Here is a 21788-nt window from a genome sequence, read left to right as displayed (position 1 = left end):
GCCCGGTTGATAAACAATATAAACATCTGCATTTCTTTGAAATGCATCGCGTGCGAGAAGAACGAGTGCGAGGGAAAGAGACTTAAGATTAACGCATGAGAGAGAACGATATTTATAACTAGCGCAGGGATGGGAACGCAAGAAGAGGTCTGTAAATAAATACATTTTTTCCAATTAAAAATATAAAATTTAATCCGTTATATTATAGAGTGCCCATAGCTCATCAAAAACATAACAATCGTCATTATGATTTCTACTTAGATCTCCATTCAGATTATTTTGTTCTCCATTCTGATCTCCATTCAGATTTCTCATCTCTCCTGAAACATTCTCCTACAAAAAAATCACCCAAAAATAATTACTTGAATATTTTAAATTAATTTCGTAATTATATTAGCAAAAATTATCCATTACCTGTACATTCTCTTCCTGTTGCTTTTTCTTTTGATATGCATATTTTTTGTATATAATTTCAGGTGAACATTTGCATTTACGAGATTGACATTGTGTACAATACCGCGTTATATATAATAATTTATGATGATTACCAGCAATGCATTTTCTAAAATCATCATATTCAATATTATGATAAAAATCATTCCAGATTATTAAATCTATGTACGTTTGGTTTATGCCCGTTAGGATACGTATATTTATACACGGCGTGTATGTGCAGTCATTGATACACCTATCTACCCAACTGTAATCGACATTTTTATATATATAAACATGGTCTTCATATTCAAATATTTGATCGCAATTATTGCGTCTAATACATTGGTATTGCCAACCATCTTCTGAGTCTATGATTCGAGTAATTTTACGTTTACTGCCGAAATAAGAGTAATCATCATCATCGTATACATCAATTGAGAAGTGTGTCTTCCGAATTTCACGAAAAATTTTCAGTCGTACATGATCGGGCCATTCGATATACCCATTCTCATAGATATTAACCTCGGCTTGTCTGACGAAACGTTGCTTACGCATACCTCGTATGCCTAATTCTCGATCGCGCACATATTGTGTTATCGACATCTGTTTAGTGTTCGATTTTTCCATAGCACTATTGTTGTCATCTCGGAAAAGGGTGATTATGCACCTCCATTCGTCTACACGTGTTTGCAGCTCCATTGTTGTAATATGAAAAAATATTCACTTCTTCACTTTCGATTTCTCGACTCGCGCACTGCCAAACTCTTTCTGACAAGGCAGCGAGATCTCGAAACGAGATCGTATAATAGAGATGCGACATTATCGCCATATCGTCGTAAACGCCTCGTAAAAAGTACGCGCGGTCCCATATATTTATCGAAAGTATAAACAATATTGTGTCGCATGCCCGGTTGATAAATAATATAAACAAATAGTACCTCAGAATCGTCTTTCACGATTTTTTCTCGGAAGAATTTTTAACGTATCAGCGCCGATGTTTGGCTGCTTTGTACCCTTGCTTCCACCGCTCGTATATCAACGTTTTCGCGGTACACCCCTCACCCCCGATATAAGTAATTTTAGATTTTTTTCGTTCGACGTATCCTTATCTCTCTCATTGAATTACACAGCACATAAATTTATAAACAATATAAACAAACGGCACCTCCTAGAATCATCTTTTACGATTTTTTTATCGGAAGAATTTTTAACGTATCAGCGCCGATGTTCGGCTGCTTTGCACCTTTGTTTTCTCCTTCATATAAGAAGGATTGAAGCGCGTCAAATCATCATAGTATGTGATTTGAACGCCCATCGACGCGTCGGTTGTAAAAAAAAGTATAGCAGTGTTCCGTTAGAAAGATTTTTGCGCCTATTTCACGTTCAAGATAGCGAACGGTATTGTTTATCGCGTGCAAAAGTCATCCGTAGAAAACTGTGACATAGTATTTTAAAAGTGTGAGTGCGAAAAAGATAGGAAAATGAAAAACATCGAGCCGATCGAACGCGATCTGGTGGAGGGATCTCGCCGAATTGTCACCTTGGGCGAGTATTTCGCGTGGCTGCAGCGTTGCGAGGAATTGATCAAAGAGCTCGAAGAACGCAGTCGTGTCCGCGGCTCTCGAGCGGAAATAGACAATCTCTGGTGACTAAAATCGCGCGACTAGAAAGTGCGAAGACTCGATTGCAAAGACGGTTTATTCCCAGTGGTGGTGATTACAGCGGTGATTACAGCGGTGACAATAACGCGGAAAGACTCGTTTGGCGAGAGATCGATACCGCGTTCGACAGCCGTATTCTGACCGGTGCCGTGATTAACGCAAACTATATCGAACCTCGTCAATTTCTAGAGGATGCCGAAGACATTGTGCTCGAGCAAGTGCAAGACGTTCTAAAAAGACACAACAGTGTAAAAGTAAATACTATATTCAACAGTGAATTTGTGTCGGGTGATAAGCGCGCGAATAAAAGTATAAATACGAGAAATTGTGAACTCTTTCGCACATCGGATTTACGCGAGTGGTTCGAGCGCCGCGTTATCGAGCCCACTTTAACGTCTCTGGAAGAGTTTCAGGAACGCGATAGTGGCTGGGCATTGTCGCGAATACAGAATTTGACTGTTAATGTAAATAAATATAATCCAATGCGCGCGGGATGCCACATTAAATTGTCGCGGGAGATTATGATGAAAAGAGCGGTGGTTAACGTACAGTCTAAAGACAATGCGTGTTTCGCGTAGGCAGTGGTCGCCGCTCTATATCCCGCAGAAAGAAAGGTGGAACGAGAATCATCGTACCCGCATTACGCGACAGTGCTGAATCTCCGGGACATTGAGTTTCCAGTAACTTTAAATCAAATGACGACCAATGTCCCCATGGTTAATTTAACGTCCGAAGAGTGTGAAAAATTGTACAACACCACTCAATGTCATACAGGGTCCATTATGAAAGTAATGCGCATGATTTTATTGTGACGCGAATATCCATCGCAGTATGGTAAAATGAGTCGGGAAATGTAGTGTGGGGTGTGGCTTTCCAAGGCAACCGATCGTCAGTTTGCTCCGAGCAGCCCGAGTGGAAAGACGTGCATCCGCGTGAAGTGTGTTTTTCGTCTTTGTAACACGGTGCGATGCAGAGTTCGCTTGAACAGCGATACGCCATCAAGTTTTGCGTGAGGCTTGGAAAGAATGCAACCGAAACATTCCAGATGCTTCAAGAGGCGTTTAAGGAAAACTGCATTTCAAGGTCACAGTCCGGGAGGTGGCACAAGGCGATCTCCTCCCGGCCCTCCTTGAACGCCTTGTGCCACCTCCCGGACTGTGACCTTGAAATGCAGTCTTCCTTAAACGCCTCTTGAAGCATCTGGAATGTTTCGGTTGCATTCTTTCCAAGCCTCACGCAAAACTTGATGGCGTATCGCTGTTCAAGCGAACTCTGCATCGCACCGTGTTATAAAGACGAAAAACACACTTCACGCGGATGCACGTCTTTCCACTCGGGCTGCTCGGAGCAAACTGACGATCGGCTGCCTTGGAAGGCCACACCCCACACTACATTTCCCGACTCATCTTACCATACTGCGATGGATATTCGCGTCACAATAAAATCATGCGCATTACTTTCATAATGGACCCTGTATATGCGAAAAGCCGTTCGCGCAAAACGATACACGCGTTCGCGATCATTGTCATTTGACCGGGCGGTACAGAGGCCCCGCGCATTCAAATTGCAATTTAAATTACAAAGAATCTTTTTGTATTCCGATAGTTTTCCATAATTTATCCGGTTACGATTCGCATTTTATTATCGAGGAAATAGCCACAGCATTCGAAGGGAGAGTCGAGTTACTCCCGATAACGAAAGAGAAATATATTTCTTTTACAAAAAATGTCGACTTTAAGGAAGGCGATTGGAAAAATAATGTAAAATTACGCTTCATCGATTCGTACAAATTTCTTACATCGAGTCTCGACAAATTAGCATCTTATCTAGACAGAGATAAGCTCAAAATTTTAAAATCGAAATTTGAAAATTTATCCGCGGAAAATTTCAGTTTATTAACACGGAAAGATGTCTTTCCATACGAATACGTCGACTCGGTAGATAGGTTGCGAGATACGCGTTTACCACCGCGCGAATCGTTTTACAGTTCCTTGACCGGTGAAACTATATCCGAGAGCGATTACGCGCACGCCGAGAACATCTGGACGCGATTCTCCATTCGAACGCTGGGCGAATACAGCGACATGTATCTCAAAATCGACGTATTGTTATTGGCAGATATTTTCGAAAATTTTCGCGATAGCTGCATAAAAAGTTACGGACTCGACCCCGCGTATTACTATACTCTGCCCGGATACACGTGGGACGCCATGTTAAAGCATACAAAGATCACGTTCGAGTTGCTTACAGATATCGACATGGTCATGTTTATAGAACGCGGTATACGCGGTGGTCTGAGCCAATGTTCCAACAGATACGCGCGCGCTAATAACAAGTATATGCGACAATCGTACGATCCATCGAAACCATCGTCGTACTTGATGTATTTTGACGTTAATAATTTATACGGATGGGCAATGTGCCAACCGTTGCCTTACGCCGATTTTCGATGGGTCGACGACGCGTCGAATTTTGACGTATCATCTATAGCGTTAGATTCACCCACGGGGTATATCCTCGAAGTCGATCTCGAGTACCCGCAACATCTTCACGATACGCACACCGACCTACCGTTTTGCCCGACGCGCGACAAACCGCCCGGTAAGCGGGAATTCAAACTGCTCTCAACGTTATACGATAAGAAGCGTTACGTGATACACTACCGTAACCTACAGCAGTGTACGCATCACGGCCTTCGTGTGACAAAAATACATAGAATTTTACAGTTTTCTCAATCTCCATGGCTTCGAAATTACATAGAATTAAATACACATTTCAGAACACTCGCGAAAAACGATTTCGAGAAAAATTTATACAAATTAATGAATAATGCTGTGTTTGGTAAAACGATGGAAAATGTGCGGAATCGTGTCGATGTAAAATTATTAACAAAATGGGACGGTCGGTTCGGCGCAGAAGCGATGATCGCGAAACCGAATTTCCACAGCAGAAGCGTTTTTTATACATTATAGGATACCTTTATAGGATACATTTATAGGATACCTTTGTAAATACATGTATATATTTTATTTATTACTGTATATATTTTATATTTCATGTAGTTTTATATAATACACATCTTACACATTTATATTTCATATATTTTATGTAACGCATATCTTACACTACTTATATTAAGAATATATATAGTATTATTGAAAGAAATATTAATAAACACTGTATATAAATTAAATCATATTGTCCTTATGTATCCAAGAGTTGTGCGAATTGTCAAATTTTAGCCATTTCACGTAAACCTCGTCACCTCTCCTGCGCAGTATTTTCTCCACGAGATACACGTCGGGATAATTTGCGCGATGCAACTCGTGCTCGTAGAACGCTCCAGCGATAAGTTTTTTGCGATAATCCTCGAGTAGATAACTCACGAGATTAGTATGCTGCACTTTTACAATTTTAAACACCTCGGTTGTTCAATTTGGCGTGTAACCCTTCTCGAAAACTGTCTTGTACTTGCTAACGCGCACCGAGTCACCTACTTTGAATTTCGCCGGACCCGCGATATTTACACGGTTGTATACAGTAGCCAAGAGTCTCTCGGCGACCGCGGGGGTAACGTCGACGGGTCGCATACCGATCGTTCGATGCTTGCGCGCGTTGTAATCCGATACGAGTCCCGGCAACGCCTTGACCCACTTGTAAGATCCGTTCAGCGTAAACATCTTCCACATGTCGTCTTTTAGCGTGCGATTGAATCGCTCGACGATCGATGTCTTCAATACCGAATACGTAGAATAATGATTTATGCCATGTTTCCGCATGAGCCGTTGCACGTCGGTGTTATAAAATTCCTTCCCCATGTCGGTCTGTATGTTTTTCGGACACCTCTCGCTATCTCGAATTATCTCGATAGCGTCAGCTGTCTCGCTTCCGCGCTTTACTCTTGAGCGGTACGGCCCACGCGTGCTTGCTCAACGCATCGATGACTGTGAGTATGTAGTTGTAACCTCTGTTGAAACGAGAGTACGGACGCATCTCGACAATGTCGGCTTGCCACAGATCATCGTATCCCCGCACTATTACATGTCTTCGGAGGAAATTTTTTCTCGCCGGTGCGTGCAGTTCGTTCACCAACTGCCGTTTCTCTAAACTATGTTGTTTCTTCGCTTCCCCGGTTATTCCCGATCGTCGGCCCATCGTTATTTCGATTCGTCGATCGAATTAGCCGTTCAATAGCCGTTCGTAGCCGTTCAATAGCCGTTCGTAGCCGTTCAATTGCCGTTCCTTAGCCGTTCACTGCCGTTCAATTGCCGTTCAATAGCCGTTCATTAGCCGTTTACTGCCGTTCGTAGCCGTTCAATTGCCGTTCACTGCCGTTCGATTGCCGTTGCAGACCCGTTCAATAGCCGTTTGATTGCCGTTGCTGACCCGTTCGATTACCGTTTATAGCCGTTCCTTAGCCGTTCACTGCCGTTCAATTACCGTTCATTGCCGTTGCTAACCCGTTCGATTACCGTTTATAGCCGTTCAATAACCGTTCACTGTCGTTCTTGATCCCTTTGTTGGCGCGATTGACCCTGTTGATAGTCGTTTTTAAGCAGTCCGTAGCCTCGTTCGCAGTCGTTTCTGACCCGTTCGTAGCCTCGTTGACAATCGTTTTTAACTCGTTCGTAGCCGTTGTGGACTTGTATGCCGCCTCGTATGTAGCCGTTCCTGACGTGTTCATAGCCTTGTTCGCAGCCGTCCTTGAGATGCTCGTAGCCTCGTTCGCAGTTGTTCTTGAATCGTTCGTAGCCTCGTTCGAGACCGTTTCCTCTTCGATCACTGCCACTCATTATAGCTCGATAATCGTCGGATAATCGTTCGTAGCCGTTCGGTAAACCTTTTTAGATGTTTCATAAGTGTACAATAGCCGCTCCTAAGCTGTTCACTACAGCACATTACAGGTTGATAGCCGTTTCTGAATTAGCGTTAATCGTAGGACGAAGCTCGTTTATCGCAGCCTGCAAAGCTCGCAGGTCCTTCTCGAACGCAGTCAGCTTCTCGTCTGATTCTTTCCGTTGATTTTTCAACGTTTTAACGCATTCTTCCACGTACAGTTTGTTGACCGCATCGGTATCAGCCTCAGGTTGCGCTACACGGCGAATCTTGCGCGATCTCGCGTCATAGTCCGTTGCGACGCGACATAGAGCGTTTTGACGTAAGTAACTCGTCACCAATTTACCCCAATGATCGCTCGTGCTGATTTCTTCGTTTCTCCGTTCGAATAATCCAAATTTGTTGATAGGCATTGTTTTTCGATGCGAGTGACGTCGATCGACTGATTAGTTTCGTCGAGGCGCCGTTTAATTTATAATAATGCCGGCTTCGCGGAGTTCCTCTATGATCGACAAGATCTCGTTGTCGTGAGCGTTGTGGCCAGCTCGACGCGAAGCATCGAGCAATCGCAGGCGATCCACTAGCTTGTTGGGATCGTCCCAGTGCACGTAATCGATCTTATTGTCGATTAGCGTCATCGCGCGAGGCGCGAATACTCCCGTTCCCGTTTTTTTCTTTTTCGATTCGATCGACATCAACGGCGCGATTATTTGTTTATACTTGTATCCCTTGTTGCTCTTTAATTGACCTTGTGCATTATATCGACGTTTATGCGCACTCGTCGCCATCAATATGCTCTTATATTTTTGCACATCGTCCTCAGTGTATATGGCGTCATTGGGAATTCTCATGAAGATCAACTCGTATAATCCCGGTGTACCGATGTATCTCATATTGTCTATGATTATAGAGTCATCTTTGTCAATGCCGAATCGTTTGTTACCGAGACGCATTCCATTCTCGTCGAAATAGACGCCATACACGTGATCGATCGCGTTTTTTTTTCTTTCGTCACCGTTAAGAAGAGCGCCCATGTATTTTTGCCCCAGTGGTCCCAAGTTCTCTCGTAACACTTCTTGACCTTCCGACGTTTGTAACATGTTTCGAACGGATGTTTCGGGTGGATTGCCCGTGGTTTCGAAAACATCTTCGATCGCGAGTGATTCGGGTATCGCGAGTTGCGCGATTTTCGGCGCGAACGGTGTAGAGGTTATCAGCGGTTCATCCGATAAAGTCTTCGATAGATCGGATATACGCCACATCGATAAACATTTCGCCTTCACCGATCGTTTCCTCTTTTTCGGTGTCGCATCCTCCTCCTCCTCCTCCTCTTCCTCTTCCTTATATCGCTTGATGGGTAACGTTTTAATTATAGCGTCAGCGTTACTCTCCGGCTCTTTTTTCACCGCAATTGCGCGAGTTGTCGACGATCTTTTGCAGCGGCTCGATAATAGGTCTAAAATGAGTCGTGACCGCGATATCTTCGTCGATCTTATCGGTCTTCAAAGCGCGATGTTTCTTGCGGATCGATTCGCACGTTTTCTCAATCTCCCGCGCAATCTTTTCACGCTCGCGAATATTATCGTTTCCAGCCATGTTGACGGAACGTCGAGCGTTTCACCCTTCTGGACGGAATGTCGACAGCGACTAATCGTTTCGAGGTATCGCGAACACGTTAAATCCTTTTCTGTATAGCCCGTTCGTAAGCGGGCTGTCCTTATCAATCACTAGGAATCCATACTTTTGCTGCCAACAAGTACGGCATAATTCACTGAAATCCTCGTACGACATGTCGGTATTCACGTGATCGTTGTACACGTGTTTCAAATTTGTACCGTCCTGTTTAAACAAGATCAGCAGGTTCGCATTGTCGCGTATAAGATGTTTCGGTATTCTCGCATACGTCTGACAAAGATAGAAGCAGTCGACGTTCGAGTGACGACCCATTGAGAAGTACTCTCTTATCGTATCTTGCTTGTTGCACGCCACGTCATCGAAGACAAAAATCGAGTTTGGACATGCCTCGCTCGGTGGAATGACGTCACTGTTATTCGAGAACGTAAAGTAGCCGATTTCGTCAATCGGCGTCAATAAATTCTCCAGATATCGATATTTCGGCTGTTGCAGCGACTTTGAGTACACGTACACGTTCTCGAAACGTACACCGTGTGGACTTTCCAGTAGACTTATCAAAACGTTGGTTTTACCACAATTTGAGGGACCGCAAACGATCGCGCGTATAGTAGTCGGTAACATCGTACCGTGTCTGCGCATCTCCGCGTTGTCTCCCATCGAGCGTAATCTGTCGTCGCAATTAGTCACGCGTATCGTCAAAGGCTGTCGTACGAACCGCATGTTTTCTGTTTCGATCCAATTTTGCTAATGATCGCGAGGGGAAGGCCTATTTATAGAGGTGTTGCGACTCGACACCGCTCAGTATCAAAAATGTTTCTCCTTCTGTCGGACGAGAGAGACATTCTCGGACTTACCGCCAAACAGCTGCAGTATATTCCGAAGATTCTTTTACTGCAAAATTTCGGTGATTACGTCGAACGATTGTGGGGACAAGCTTCCAGAATATATAAAGGCTGATCCGGAGGTTCGACAATATCGTTCGTGCATGCGACATTACAACCAGCCGTGGCAGCGAACGCACATCGACGGTCCGCCTCCGTTGATAAAAGATTGCTACGTATGTCAGCGAGAATCGTAAGAAGCAGCGGTCTCTTAAATCGTGCGATAAACGCGCTTCCGATCGAATTCCATATTCCCGGCTATCAGTTTTGCGGCCCAGGCACGCGGTTGCGGAAGCGATTAGCCAAAGGCGATCGAGGTATAAATTTATTGGACGCGGCGTGTCGCGAACACGATATAGCGTACTCTCGGAGCAAACGATCTCACCGAGAGACACGCGGCGGATAGGATACTCACCGAGAAAGCGCGAAATCGTATCGGTGCGAGAGATTCGACTCTCGCTGAGAGAGCCGCCGCCACAGCTGTCTGAGGCGGCGATGAAAGCCAAGACGAAGCTCGGTATGGGCCTGAAGAGGACGAAGACGAAGAAGAAAACTGCGAAGAAACGGATACTTCCGGTTGCGAAATGCGGCGGCGTATTGCCGATTCTACCAATGCTGATGCGCTCGGATCCCTGATCGGCGGAGCGGCGGGTGTAGCCGAAGGTGGGTGAACGACGGAAAAGCTGTGCAACGTCAGATGCAAGAGATGCTACGTCACAATCGCGCCATGGAAGGTCGCGGATTATATCTCGCTCCTTACAAACACGGACGAGGAGTCTCAACGAGAAGAAGAAAAAAAAACGTCAAAGAGACGTTAAAAATGCCGCAGGGCGCAACTACCAACGTACAATTGCTACAACTGGCGAAACGTATGCGCATTCCATATTTTAGAGGTGTTTTCATGCGCGACTCTTTACCGATCGGTGGTATTTATCAAAACGAGAACGGCATCGTAAATTTAGATAGCGTCGAAGGACCGGGTACTCATTGGGTAGCGTACGCAAAGAGGGGGAATCGCGTCGTATATTTCGACAGTTTCGGCAATCTTCGACCTCCCAAGGAACTTGTGCGATATTTCGGACGAAACGTAACGAAGATACAGTACAATCACACGCCTGTTCAAACTTACGATCAGAGCATCTGCGGACAATTGTGCTTGCAATTTCTTCGAACGGTCGATGCGTGCGAATTTAAAGACGGATATCGCGCTATTTAACTCAGTATTCGTTCAACAGTTTCGTCGACATGTCTATGACATTCACGTTGACTGGGAAGAGTAGCGTTCTCGCGGCAAACTTCTTTCCCACTGTAGATTTGAGCGACGATGAATACGAACTCGGTCTAACGGATTTTGAGACTTATCACACGATACCGAACGTGAATTCCTCGAATAATAAATTTTACTTTGGCAAAGACGACGCGGAAATTACGATTCCCGAGGGATCGTACGAGTTGCGAGATATACATGAATTTTTGAAACGTGCAATTTCACGGAAACATCGCGATAAGAAACACATTGACGGCGATGACTACGAAGATGGCGAATATCCGATAGTGCTCCGCGCTAATTACAATACGATGAGAAGCGAGATCAAATGCGCATACAGATTAAACTTTAGCAAACCCGACAACATTGGATCGCTGCTAGGATTCTCGAATCGTATTCTCGAGCCGGGAAAATGGTACGAATCGAACATGCCGATTAACATTATCAACGTTAATATTATCCGCGTAGAATGTAACGTGACCGCGGGCGCGTACAACAACGGCAAACTCGTTCATACGATACACGAATTTTCACCGAGGGTACCGCCGGGATATAAGATATCGGAAACGCCGGCGCAGATCATTTACCTTCCGATCATCGCGCGGAGCATTACGGATTTAACGTTACGCGTTGTCGACCAGAACGGACGATTGCTCGATTTTCGAGGAGAAGAATCACCGTAAGATTGCACGTACGACGGCTGCGGCGATAACGTACGTACGTATGCGACGTATGAGATGCTCGTGTTGAACGGATCGAAAGACGCGAGAGATAACGCAATCTTTACGAAATCAGCGACACCAACAACATCAACGTCGACGTTCGCTAATATCCAATCATCCGAGAAAAAGAAACTCAGCGCATCGAACGTTGCGTTTTTGCAATCTTTGGGATTCGCGGTGCGAAACAGCTGAACGATGACCGACATTCTCAACATCGGTGACGAACCTATCTTTGACGATCGTATCGTCAAGATCGAGACTCACACGTACAACCCGTTCGCCAATACAACGTTCGGACACAATGACGAGATAAGAATACCCATACAACAACAGGATCTGTATACGCTGCCGCATGAGAGTTTCCTATACATCGAGGGACGACTAACGAAAAACAAACCAGCTGAAGGAGAAAATGAAGTGATAATGGGAAATAATTGCGTCGCATTCATGTTCGACGAGATTCGATACGAACTCGACGGCGTTGAGATTGATCGCAATAGAAACGTAGGAATAACTACTACGCTCAAAAACTATGTAACGGTATCATCCGATAGAGACACGATTTTGAAAAATGCTGGCTGGGAGCCGTTTACCTACACGAATGGACATTTCAATTTTTGCGTACCGCTCTACATGTTGCTGGGATTTTGCGAGGATTACAGACGCGTGGTGATTAACGCTCGTCACGAATTGATCTTGATACGATCGCGCAACGACAACAATTGTCTGCATGGAAATTCGGCGCAGGAGCCTGTGATCGACATATTCAAGATACAATGGCGAATGCCTCACGTGCTGTTGAGCGAAATCAAAAAGTTGTCGATGCTGCGTGCTCTGGAAAGCGGACGATATCTCAGCATGGCTTTTCGCTCGTGGGATCTGTACGAGTATCCGCTATTGCAGCTTACAACCAAGCATTCGTGGGCCATTAAGACTGCGACTCAGCTAGAGAAACCACGATACGTTATCTTCGCTCTGCAGACAGGTCGGAAGAATGTCATGTCTAAGGATACGAGTGAATTCGACCACTGCAAATTGATCAACGTTAAACTTTATCTGAATTCGGAATATTATCCGTACGACGATATGAATCTGGATTTAGATAAAAACAGATATTCCATTCTGTATGATACGTACACACGCTTCTGCAAGAATTATTACGGATACGAGTATCTCGAGCCGAGTCTCAACGTCCTGAAGTTTCTACAACACGGTCCGTTCGTGATTATCGATTGTTCTCGACAAAACGAATCGGTCAAGAGCGCGACCGTGGATGTGAGATTGGAATTCGAGTGTAAGGAGAACGTGCCGCCGAATACCACTGCGTACTGCCTCATCATACACGATCGCGTGATCCAGTACAATCCGTTGACCAACGTTGTACGCAAAATCACCTAGGCGATAACATCGACAGAAGAGAGAGGGGGAAGAGGAGCATGATATAAATCAAAGTCTTGCGAGATGGTTTTAGAGTTTTGTCGTTCCTCTCGACTGGCGTATCGAAGAGAGAGAGATCTCGTCATGTCCATACCAACGTTTGTGGATCTGCAAGGATTTATCGTTGGGAAAAATTTTGTCGTGAAGGAAGCGGCAGTCTTGAAAAAGGGATACGTTCTATCGCATTACTTTTTCGCAAGTCCCGTACCGTGGCACACGCTTACAAAATCTGAGCGATGTCAAGTCTCATGGCTGATTAGAAATCATCACGGATTACAATGGGAAGACGGAAACGTTCCGTATGCTTGCTCAGCGTGCGATTACAACAGCTGTCGTTGGTACGATACATGAAGAAGAGAAGAAGAAGAATCGTCTGTCGTGTANATGTCTCATAACAAAACTTATAGCTCATTTAACGACAAATTCAATCATATATAATAAGTTGTATTCCGAAGTCACATTTTTCAGAAATAAATTAAAAATATCCCTATACACTACTATACGCCCGCTTTATCCGCCTTATGACGCTCGTTATTCACAGCGACAGTCATTTTTCTTCGCAAACTCACAGAGGCAACCATAAATTAGCAATAAATAATTTATGAGAATATATTTTTATAAATTATAGAAATTATATTTATAATATAATTATAAATTACATAATAATTATAATTATAATATATGTCTATATTATGTGACAATAAAATATACATATAATTTATATGGAAAGTAATGTTTTTAATGCATGAAAAATAAAACTAGTCGGACAAGGAAAATTATTGATCAGATGCGATGTTAATAGATTCAATTCTATGAATAAACAGATGTCGCATTCGCGAAATGAGTTGGTGCAATATATTATTTTATTAACAACTGCGTGCAGTGGAACACATATTACTATTAAAGCGTCTATCGAATATACGCGAGCGCGATAGTAAATATATTTATATATATAAGAAAATAATTAAAAGGATTATAACTTATAAAGCGAGCGAAAAAATGCGTCGCGATAAGAAAGTCAGCTGCCCGAAGTGCTGATACAGCCAGTATCACACGGCCAAGTCATCAAACAGAGGAAGAAATCACTCTCGAAATAGCGCTGAATTGCAATAAAATGCGAGGAAGTCTTCGGACTTCCTTCGCTTGCATTTTGATCACGCCACTTTAGAAATAACCAATGATTTTATTTGGTCATGCCACCGCGCGATCCTCCTCCGATAATCGTTCAGAACCGGAGGCGTTAAAAGCCACCGCCTAGAAGCGGCGGACAGTCACAAACAGTTATCAAATAATTAACAAGTGCTCGAGTTAATTAACAAGACTAGCCGTTATCCTGAAAAAACAATTGTGCCCCACGCACACAACAATACAGTATGTATGTACTTTTTCGATTTTTAAAACTTTTATAGTTTTTTTGCTTTTACTCTACACTTCATTCAAAATTGCGGTTTATCTGTTTTGTTTTAATGTATTTAAATTATAATTAATATTTATTACTTTATTTAAGTTATGTGATAAAACTGTTCTATTTTTTCATGAAACTCGGAAAACGTAACAAATTATTAATACGCATTAAATAATAAAATATTTTTGTTGCTAATAAGTATTTTTTGCTAATATTTATAAAACAAATATACATAATGTTAATAATTTTTTTAGATAATGTTTAATCCAAGAAATGTAGCAGTACTGCTATACACTGCACTGTATATGACTGGGGAATTCCCAGAAAGTCCTGTTACAACAGATGAAAATGAAACAAAAGACATGATGGAAAATATGCTTCGATCAATGTATGAAGAAGCGTTTGAAGTTTATGAAGAATCATCATTAGATTTCAAAACGAATTTGATATACCTGAAGTAGAACCTGTAATTGATGAAGAAAGAGAAGAAGACACATATTTTGTAAAAAGAAATTGAATGTGTTGCGGATTCTGTACCAATAGAATATAAAAGAAATGCAGTAGAGTTATGGAGAAGTGGAACAAAAAAGTCAAGAACTCTTGCATCTATAAGAAATAGATTTCGGAAAGTCACGTCATTACGTCAATTAAGAAGATGGGAGCAGCAAGTAAATCAAGGTGGCAACAGATTTGATAAACTGAAAGAAATTTCAACATATACGTTAAATAAATTCCATGAAGGTATTGAAAAGGGAATAATTATTCATGACATTGATATTGCTCGATGGGCTCTTCGCGCACAGAAGGAAGTAAATCTACTTGGGTTTACAGCATCTTATCATGGGTAAAAAGGTTTAAGCTTGCACATAATATCGTATCTAGAAAAATTACAAATTTATAACAAAAAAAAATTTAGCGTCAGACAAAGATTTAGAAGCACGAAGCAAGTCATTTATCGAAAATGTTAAATCTTTCTATTATACAATATGGAATTGAAAATGTATATAATTCGGACCAAAGTGGATTTCAATTAGAATTTCATTCCGGTCGTTCACTATCACCTATTGGTATTAAAAAAGTAGAGCGCATAGTACAATCCATATCAGCAACTACACATAGTTATACTATACAACCTATTGTTTCAGCTGATGGTAGATTATTATCGCCTCTGTTTATTGTTTTAAAAGAACTACTGGAACATTTGGTCCAATAGTAAAAGAAACAATGTTTAAAGATAATAATATCTTTGTCATGGCATCAAAATCTGGAAAATTAACATCGCATCATTTTGAGATCTGGATAAAAGAAGTGTTTTTTTCCAAATGTTGGACCAAAATCAGTGTTATTATTAGATTCTTGGACTGGTCATTGTCCTGATATAATTCAAAGAAACAAACCAGATTTTATAGACAATATTAATTTGTTAACTATACCAGCTGGAGCAACGGGAAAAATACAACCTTTAGATGTATTCGGTTTTCGTTTATGGAAAAATTTTGTTAGACATTTTTCAGATACCATCATGCTTTTAGATCTTGACGTCAAGCTTCATTCAAGAAACAATATTTTAAATTACAATCATTAACACATAATCAATTTTCATCACCAAGGTTTAAAAATTTATTCAAATATGCATGGTATAAAAGTGGTTATTTAGAAAAGAAACCAGAAGAATTTGATACACCAGTAGATTTTTGTTTCAAAACTAATTTAAAACCAACATGTGATATTTGCGGTGAAATTGCTGTAATTTCTTGCGCATGGTGTAAAAAATCCCTTTGTATAAATCATTTCTTTCATGATCATCATCTTGTAACCGATATCAACCATGAATATTTGTTATTCTTGTATGCAATAATTATGTACGGTATTTTATGTAATATTTCCATATACATATATATAATGACTTCGGAATACAACTTTATTATATATGATTGAATTTGTCGTTAAATGAGCTATAAGTTTTGTTATGAGACAAATTTAAAAATTTTCAAACATTAAAAGGGAGGGGGAGGGGATTTCGAAAAATATGACATTTTCGACAAATCTGATTACATGATTTTGAAGTACATTAAAGACCATAAAACTTTTATTTGAAACTTTTGTTTATATCTCTTATCGCTTCGACGGTATCCGCTGAGAAATGAGAAAATCGATTTTTTTCAAGAAGGTGTTTCACCCCCTTAACGGCCGACTCAGCACTTATAAAAAAATACGTGTCTCCTATTTTGATCTAGACTACAACATATTCAAAGCTCATTAAAATCGGAGGGGGACACTTCCGACCCTTTCCTTGTAAGAAGATTGTTCGACATGGAGCCGCTCGTCTCAGATCGCGCGTTTAAAACCGAGGATTTCTGTGACGACGATTCTCCCGTGGAGATATGGTACTGCGATGCGAGCTCACTCGAGGAAACGAGCTCCGTCCGTACGGAGGACGAAGGATTTTAACCGAGGTACTGATCTCTTCTGGTATAACGCGCCGTTCTTTCCTTTCGCGTCTCTCGATACGTATTATTATCATTAATACGCAGCTTTACGTATTTCAGACGTCTCGTCGAAGGACGGTGTCGGAGGACGGCGTCGAAGGACGGAGTCGAAGGACGGAATCGAAGGACGGCGCCGAAGGACGGAGTCGAAGAACGACGTCTTCCCTGGAAGACTATGCATTATTGAAGTAGACTACTATCACATGCAAAGTTATCTCTTAAGATTGATCTTCACCTGTGTCGCCTCCCTTCCCCTCGCGCGCGTCGAAACTCATCGTCGCTCGCGCGAACTGAACTCGTTTCGCCGATCGGGCGCGCCGCGTCTTCACGAGAGATTCGTCGTCGTCGTGATCGTAGTCGTAATTTTATCATTTCCATATTCATACAATCCATTATGCCGGGGAGGTATTTATGATTGATTCGCGGGAGAGATTCGTCGTCGTCGTAATCATCGTCGTGATCGCAGTCGTAATTTTGTCTCCCCCATATTCATATAATCCATTATGCCGGGGAGGTATTTATGATTGATTCGCGAGCGTTTCTCTGTATTCGTATACTCCATTATGCCGGGGGGTACTTATGGTTGATTCGCGGGCGTTTCTCTGTATTCGTATACTCCATTATGCCGAGGGGTATTTATGATTGATTCGCAGGTGCCTCTCAATATTTCTGTTCATAACCGTATACTCCCTCTTACAGGGGTATTTATGGGTCATTTATGGTCGATTCCTAGGTCATTTACGGTCGATTTACGGTTCGCTTACGGTTCGCTTATGGTTCGCTTACGGTTCGCTTATGGTTCTTACGGTTCTTATGGTTCTTATGGTTCTTATGGTTCTTATGGTTCTTATGGTTCTTACGGTTCGCTTACGGTTCATTCACAAATGAACCCCGCGATCGTTTCGCCTCGTTCGGGCGCGGTTATACGGGTAAGCGCAAGGCTCGAGATCGCGATACATTCATTCGTAAATCATGTTTTTGCAGCTACTTTATTTTTAAATGGTCGTTCGATATGAGCTTAAACGGGCATGTTTTTGTAAGAGCGTTACGTCGTTTCTGAGAGCATTAAGAAGTAGCTCTTTGCACTCCGTATCGGTTCGCAGGTCGTTCTTGGTCGTTCTCACAGGTCGTTCGTATATATCGTTCGTATATACAACTTTTACTGAGGTCATTTTTGATTGCAGGCTTTCCCTAAGAGATATTCGAGTGGATCGCTTAAAATGGGTCCACCCCGTATATAATAGTCGTACATTTAATAATCGTACATTTCAATCGTATATGTTTAACAATGGTATATCGTAATCGTCGTGTCGCATCCATCGTCGACAGTCGCGCGATCAGCAAACAGGGAGGAGAACTCGAAGACCCTCCGCATTCTCTCGAACATTATATTAGAATGTTCTAATATAATGTTGTGTAATATAAGGTTCGCCGACTACTTCAAGTTCCTCCCCCACAAGCTCGCTCGCGTATCGGCCGTGTAATTACTTCATTATGTTAAGCGTTATACTAAGCCTTATACTAAGCGTTATACTAAGCGTTATATTAAACGTTATATTAAACGTTATAACCCTGTCGACATTTATATAAACATCTCGTAAAGCGATACGCTACATTCACCTCCTCCTTGTCCTCCGACAAGTATCACGAGACTAATATACACGCGCGTATCGCGTGCTTCGATATCGCGTCAAATGGTTCGATTTTATGTTCAAAAAACATGTAAAAAGAAGTAGAAGACATGACAAGGCGCACGTCTAAGCGATATCTTTGTGAATCGCGCGTATTTTTTTGTACGAATGAGGAATAATTTTTGTACGAATAAAAAAAAATCATTTTTATACGAATAAAGAGTCATTTCTTTTCGATCACCTCTCTAGCGCGTCTTAGAGTATCTTTCCTCTCCCTTTTCTATTTTTTTTTGTTATCGTTTGTTTTCATCCTTCTCGCGCGTCCGAGCGTACGTACCCTCCCCTCCCCTCGCCTCCTCCTTCTCCCTCGTACTCGCGCTTTTTCGCATTCCGGAGAACGACGACGCATCGCCGAAGGACGCGCGCGCGATAGTTCGCCACTGTCCCGACACCCGCGCGTCTCGCACGAGCCATGACGCGCGTCGCGTTATCGCTCGCGCTGACGATATCCCTGCTCGCGACCGTCGCGGCGACGTCGACCCACGATGACGTCGCGGAAGCGTCCCGTTATCTTCGAACCTACGGCTTTCTGGAGAACGAGGAGAATCATCAGCAGTTGTCGCTACTGGACAACGCGACCGCCCTGAGCGAAGCGCTGTCGTTGTTTCAGGAATACTACGGTCTGCCGGGAAACGGCGTTCTGACCGTGGAAACGATTCGCGTCATGCGCAGGCCGCGATGCGGCGTCGCGGACATTCGCGCCTACAGCCCGTTGACGAGAAAGTGGCCGAGGGCGCATCTCACGTGGAACTTCAAACTAGCGAACAGAGATACTCTGCGCACGACTCAGAGCGCGTTCTCTCTGTGGTCCGAGCAATCCGCTCTGACGTTCTCGCGCGACTCGCTGCGCCCCGATATACTGATATCCTATCAATCCGGCGCTCACGCGTACGAGAACAGCGACAACGGGGGCTCGTGCCCGTCGCCGTTCGCGGGACCGGGATCGGTCGTCGCTCATGCGTTCTTTCCGACGGGAGAGCCCGATCAGGTGACCGAGGTGCACGTCGACGAGACGGAGCCGTGGCACATCACGCTGACCAAGCCCTCGTCGGACAGGCTGTATCTCCTTCAGACGCTGACACACGAGATCGGTCACACTCTGGGTCTGACTCACAGTATGAGGGATGACTCGGTCATGTACGCGTACACGCCTTCGGAGGAAAGGCGATATCCGCTCAGGCTGAGCGTAGAGGACGTCGTAAACGTGCGAAATCTCTACGGATCGAGAGAGACGACGACTCCTAGGATCGTCGACGCTACTCGACCGACGACCGCGGCGACGACCGCGACGACGATGAGAACGACGACGACGACGGCAGCCGCGGCTCGGCCGACGACCGCGAGAACGGTCGAGCCGCCGCTCGCTCCCTCCGATACCGCGGATCTATGCGCCTTGAGGCGCGTAGACGGAGCGCTAATCATGAATCGTCGCCTGTACGTCGCGCGTAAACGCAACGTGTGGCCCGTCGATATGAGGGAGAGACGCTACGGAGCGCCTTTCTCGTTCGCCGACTACTTTAAATTCCTCCCCCGCAATCTCACTCGCGTATCGGCCGTGTATCAGAGACCGTCGGGCGATATTGCGATATTCGTCGGCGACTACGTCTACCTCGCCGATTCGAATTTTCATCTTAAAGCGGGATGGCCTAGATCCGTCGAATACGTCGGATTTCCCCGCGACGCTAGGATAAACGCCGCGATAAACACGCACGCCGGGCGCAGTTACGTCATATACAACGACGATAAGATAGCCGAGATGAACGACTGCGCGATGACCGTCGCAAGGCACGGCGCTCTGCGGGATACGTTTTCCGGGATACCACCCGCGATAACGGCTTTCCGTCACGTCGACGATAATCTTTATTTTCTGAAGAAACGCGACTATTATGCGTACAGCGAGTTCCTCGACGCGATAATCTCGGCCGGTCCCTTCGATCTTAGCATACTGGGAATAGAATGCCCAGCCGATGGCATTCTACATCGATTGAGCGAACTCGTCTCCAAGCTGTATCGTCTGGAATACGCGTCCTTCGAAAGATCGCGCAACGACGACGACGACGACGATGACTAAGATCAGGAAATCCTGAAACCTAACGTTAAGATTACATTAATCTGCTGATTTAATATGCTGTTCTAAACCGCTGTTCTAAACCGCTGTTCTAAACCGCTTCCGCTGCATTAATTAACGCGCGCGTCGTGAATAAAGATATCGAGACGACGATTGAGATCGCATCGTATATAAGACGCGTCTCCATCGTTGCGCGCGACATTTCCAACGATACTCGCGATTAACGCGCGTTCGATTCTCAACGGACGTCTACGACGAATCTCTCTCTCCTCGCGACGACCAACGTTAACGACGCCGTCGCCACCGCAGTGTCTTCCTACGAACATCGAAGCCCTGTTCGCGAGACCGATCATGTTCGCCGGACTAGGACAGGAGTACCGCAGAGTGTTCGGGGACTCGTCCGCGACGCCCGCGACGCCCGCGACTCCGTCGGCGCCGCCGATGACGGGCCCCTTCGTTCGTTCCCGCCTAACCGTCGAGACGATTACGCGGCTTCCGCCAAGGACGAGGATACCACCCGCGATCGTTCTGACACTCCGCCCGTAATCAAGAAAGCACGACTGTACACCGAGGACGAGTGAGTATGCGCGAGTCATCTCGCCCGAGCGCTCTCGATCTCCGCCTCGATCGGCTATTTTCGCATAATAACGTCGTCTTTTTTTTTACAGATGGAATAGAAACTGGCTGTTCAAACGCGAGATCAATTTCGCGAGACATCCGATTCGAATACTAGGAAGACGATATCCTCTGACCAAGACGGCGTACAAATATATCGACATCGCCGTAGCCGTGAAGCGCGAATCTCGAGTCGACATCGTCCTAGGAGACTGCCACGGAAAGGAGATATCTCTGACGCCCGACATGTAGAAGGATCTGCTCGCTCTGCGCAACGATATACTGCCGTATTTCGAGAACGAATTGGACGAGGCTGTCGCGCGCCCTCCGACGTCCATAATCGTCGGAACCGTGACGCTTCGATTCGGCAAGATAAACAATCTGAAGACTCTGCGATTCGAGACGCCGAAGAATCGCATCGCTCTGTCGCAATCCACCGTGAAGGCGCTGTTCGTTCTCGAGCTGTGCGTCAATCGCATCATCGCGTCGTTGGCCGGCGTACTCGAGACCGTGGACGCCAAGTTATCACGTTTTCTAGATATCGCGACGGAGACCGACCACCCCGGCAATATTCCTGAAGCGATTCGCCGGCACGAGCACTTCAACGCGAACGATCTGATCGACTGCGAGTTGCACGCTCTGCTGT

The 21788-nt window shown here is 44.3% G+C and overlaps 1 protein-coding gene across 1 annotated transcript; it reads left to right on the top strand.

The window, feature by feature from the left end:
- Positions 1-18871: 18871 nt before the first annotated feature.
- LOC112638781 (matrix metalloproteinase-24-like) lies at positions 18872-20530 on the top strand. The gene has a single exon (XM_025410995.1). It carries the CDS (start codon positions 18872-18874, stop codon positions 20528-20530), a length of 1659 nt encoding a protein of 552 aa, XP_025266780.1.
- Positions 20531-21788: the final 1258 nt, after the last annotated feature.

This window comes from Camponotus floridanus, unplaced genomic scaffold, assembly GCF_003227725.1.
Source record: "Camponotus floridanus strain SB8 unplaced genomic scaffold, Cflo_v7.5 scaffold369, whole genome shotgun sequence".
Lineage (NCBI taxonomy): Eukaryota > Metazoa > Arthropoda > Insecta > Hymenoptera > Formicidae > Camponotus > Camponotus floridanus.
Note: the sequence above shows the minus strand (reverse complement) of the source record. Positions and strands in the feature narration are given on the sequence as shown.

Coding starts and splice junctions, on each gene's coding strand:
- LOC112638781 (XM_025410995.1), top strand. CDS start 18,872: ATGACGCGCGTCGCGTTATCGCTCGCGCTGACGATATCCCTGCTCGCG.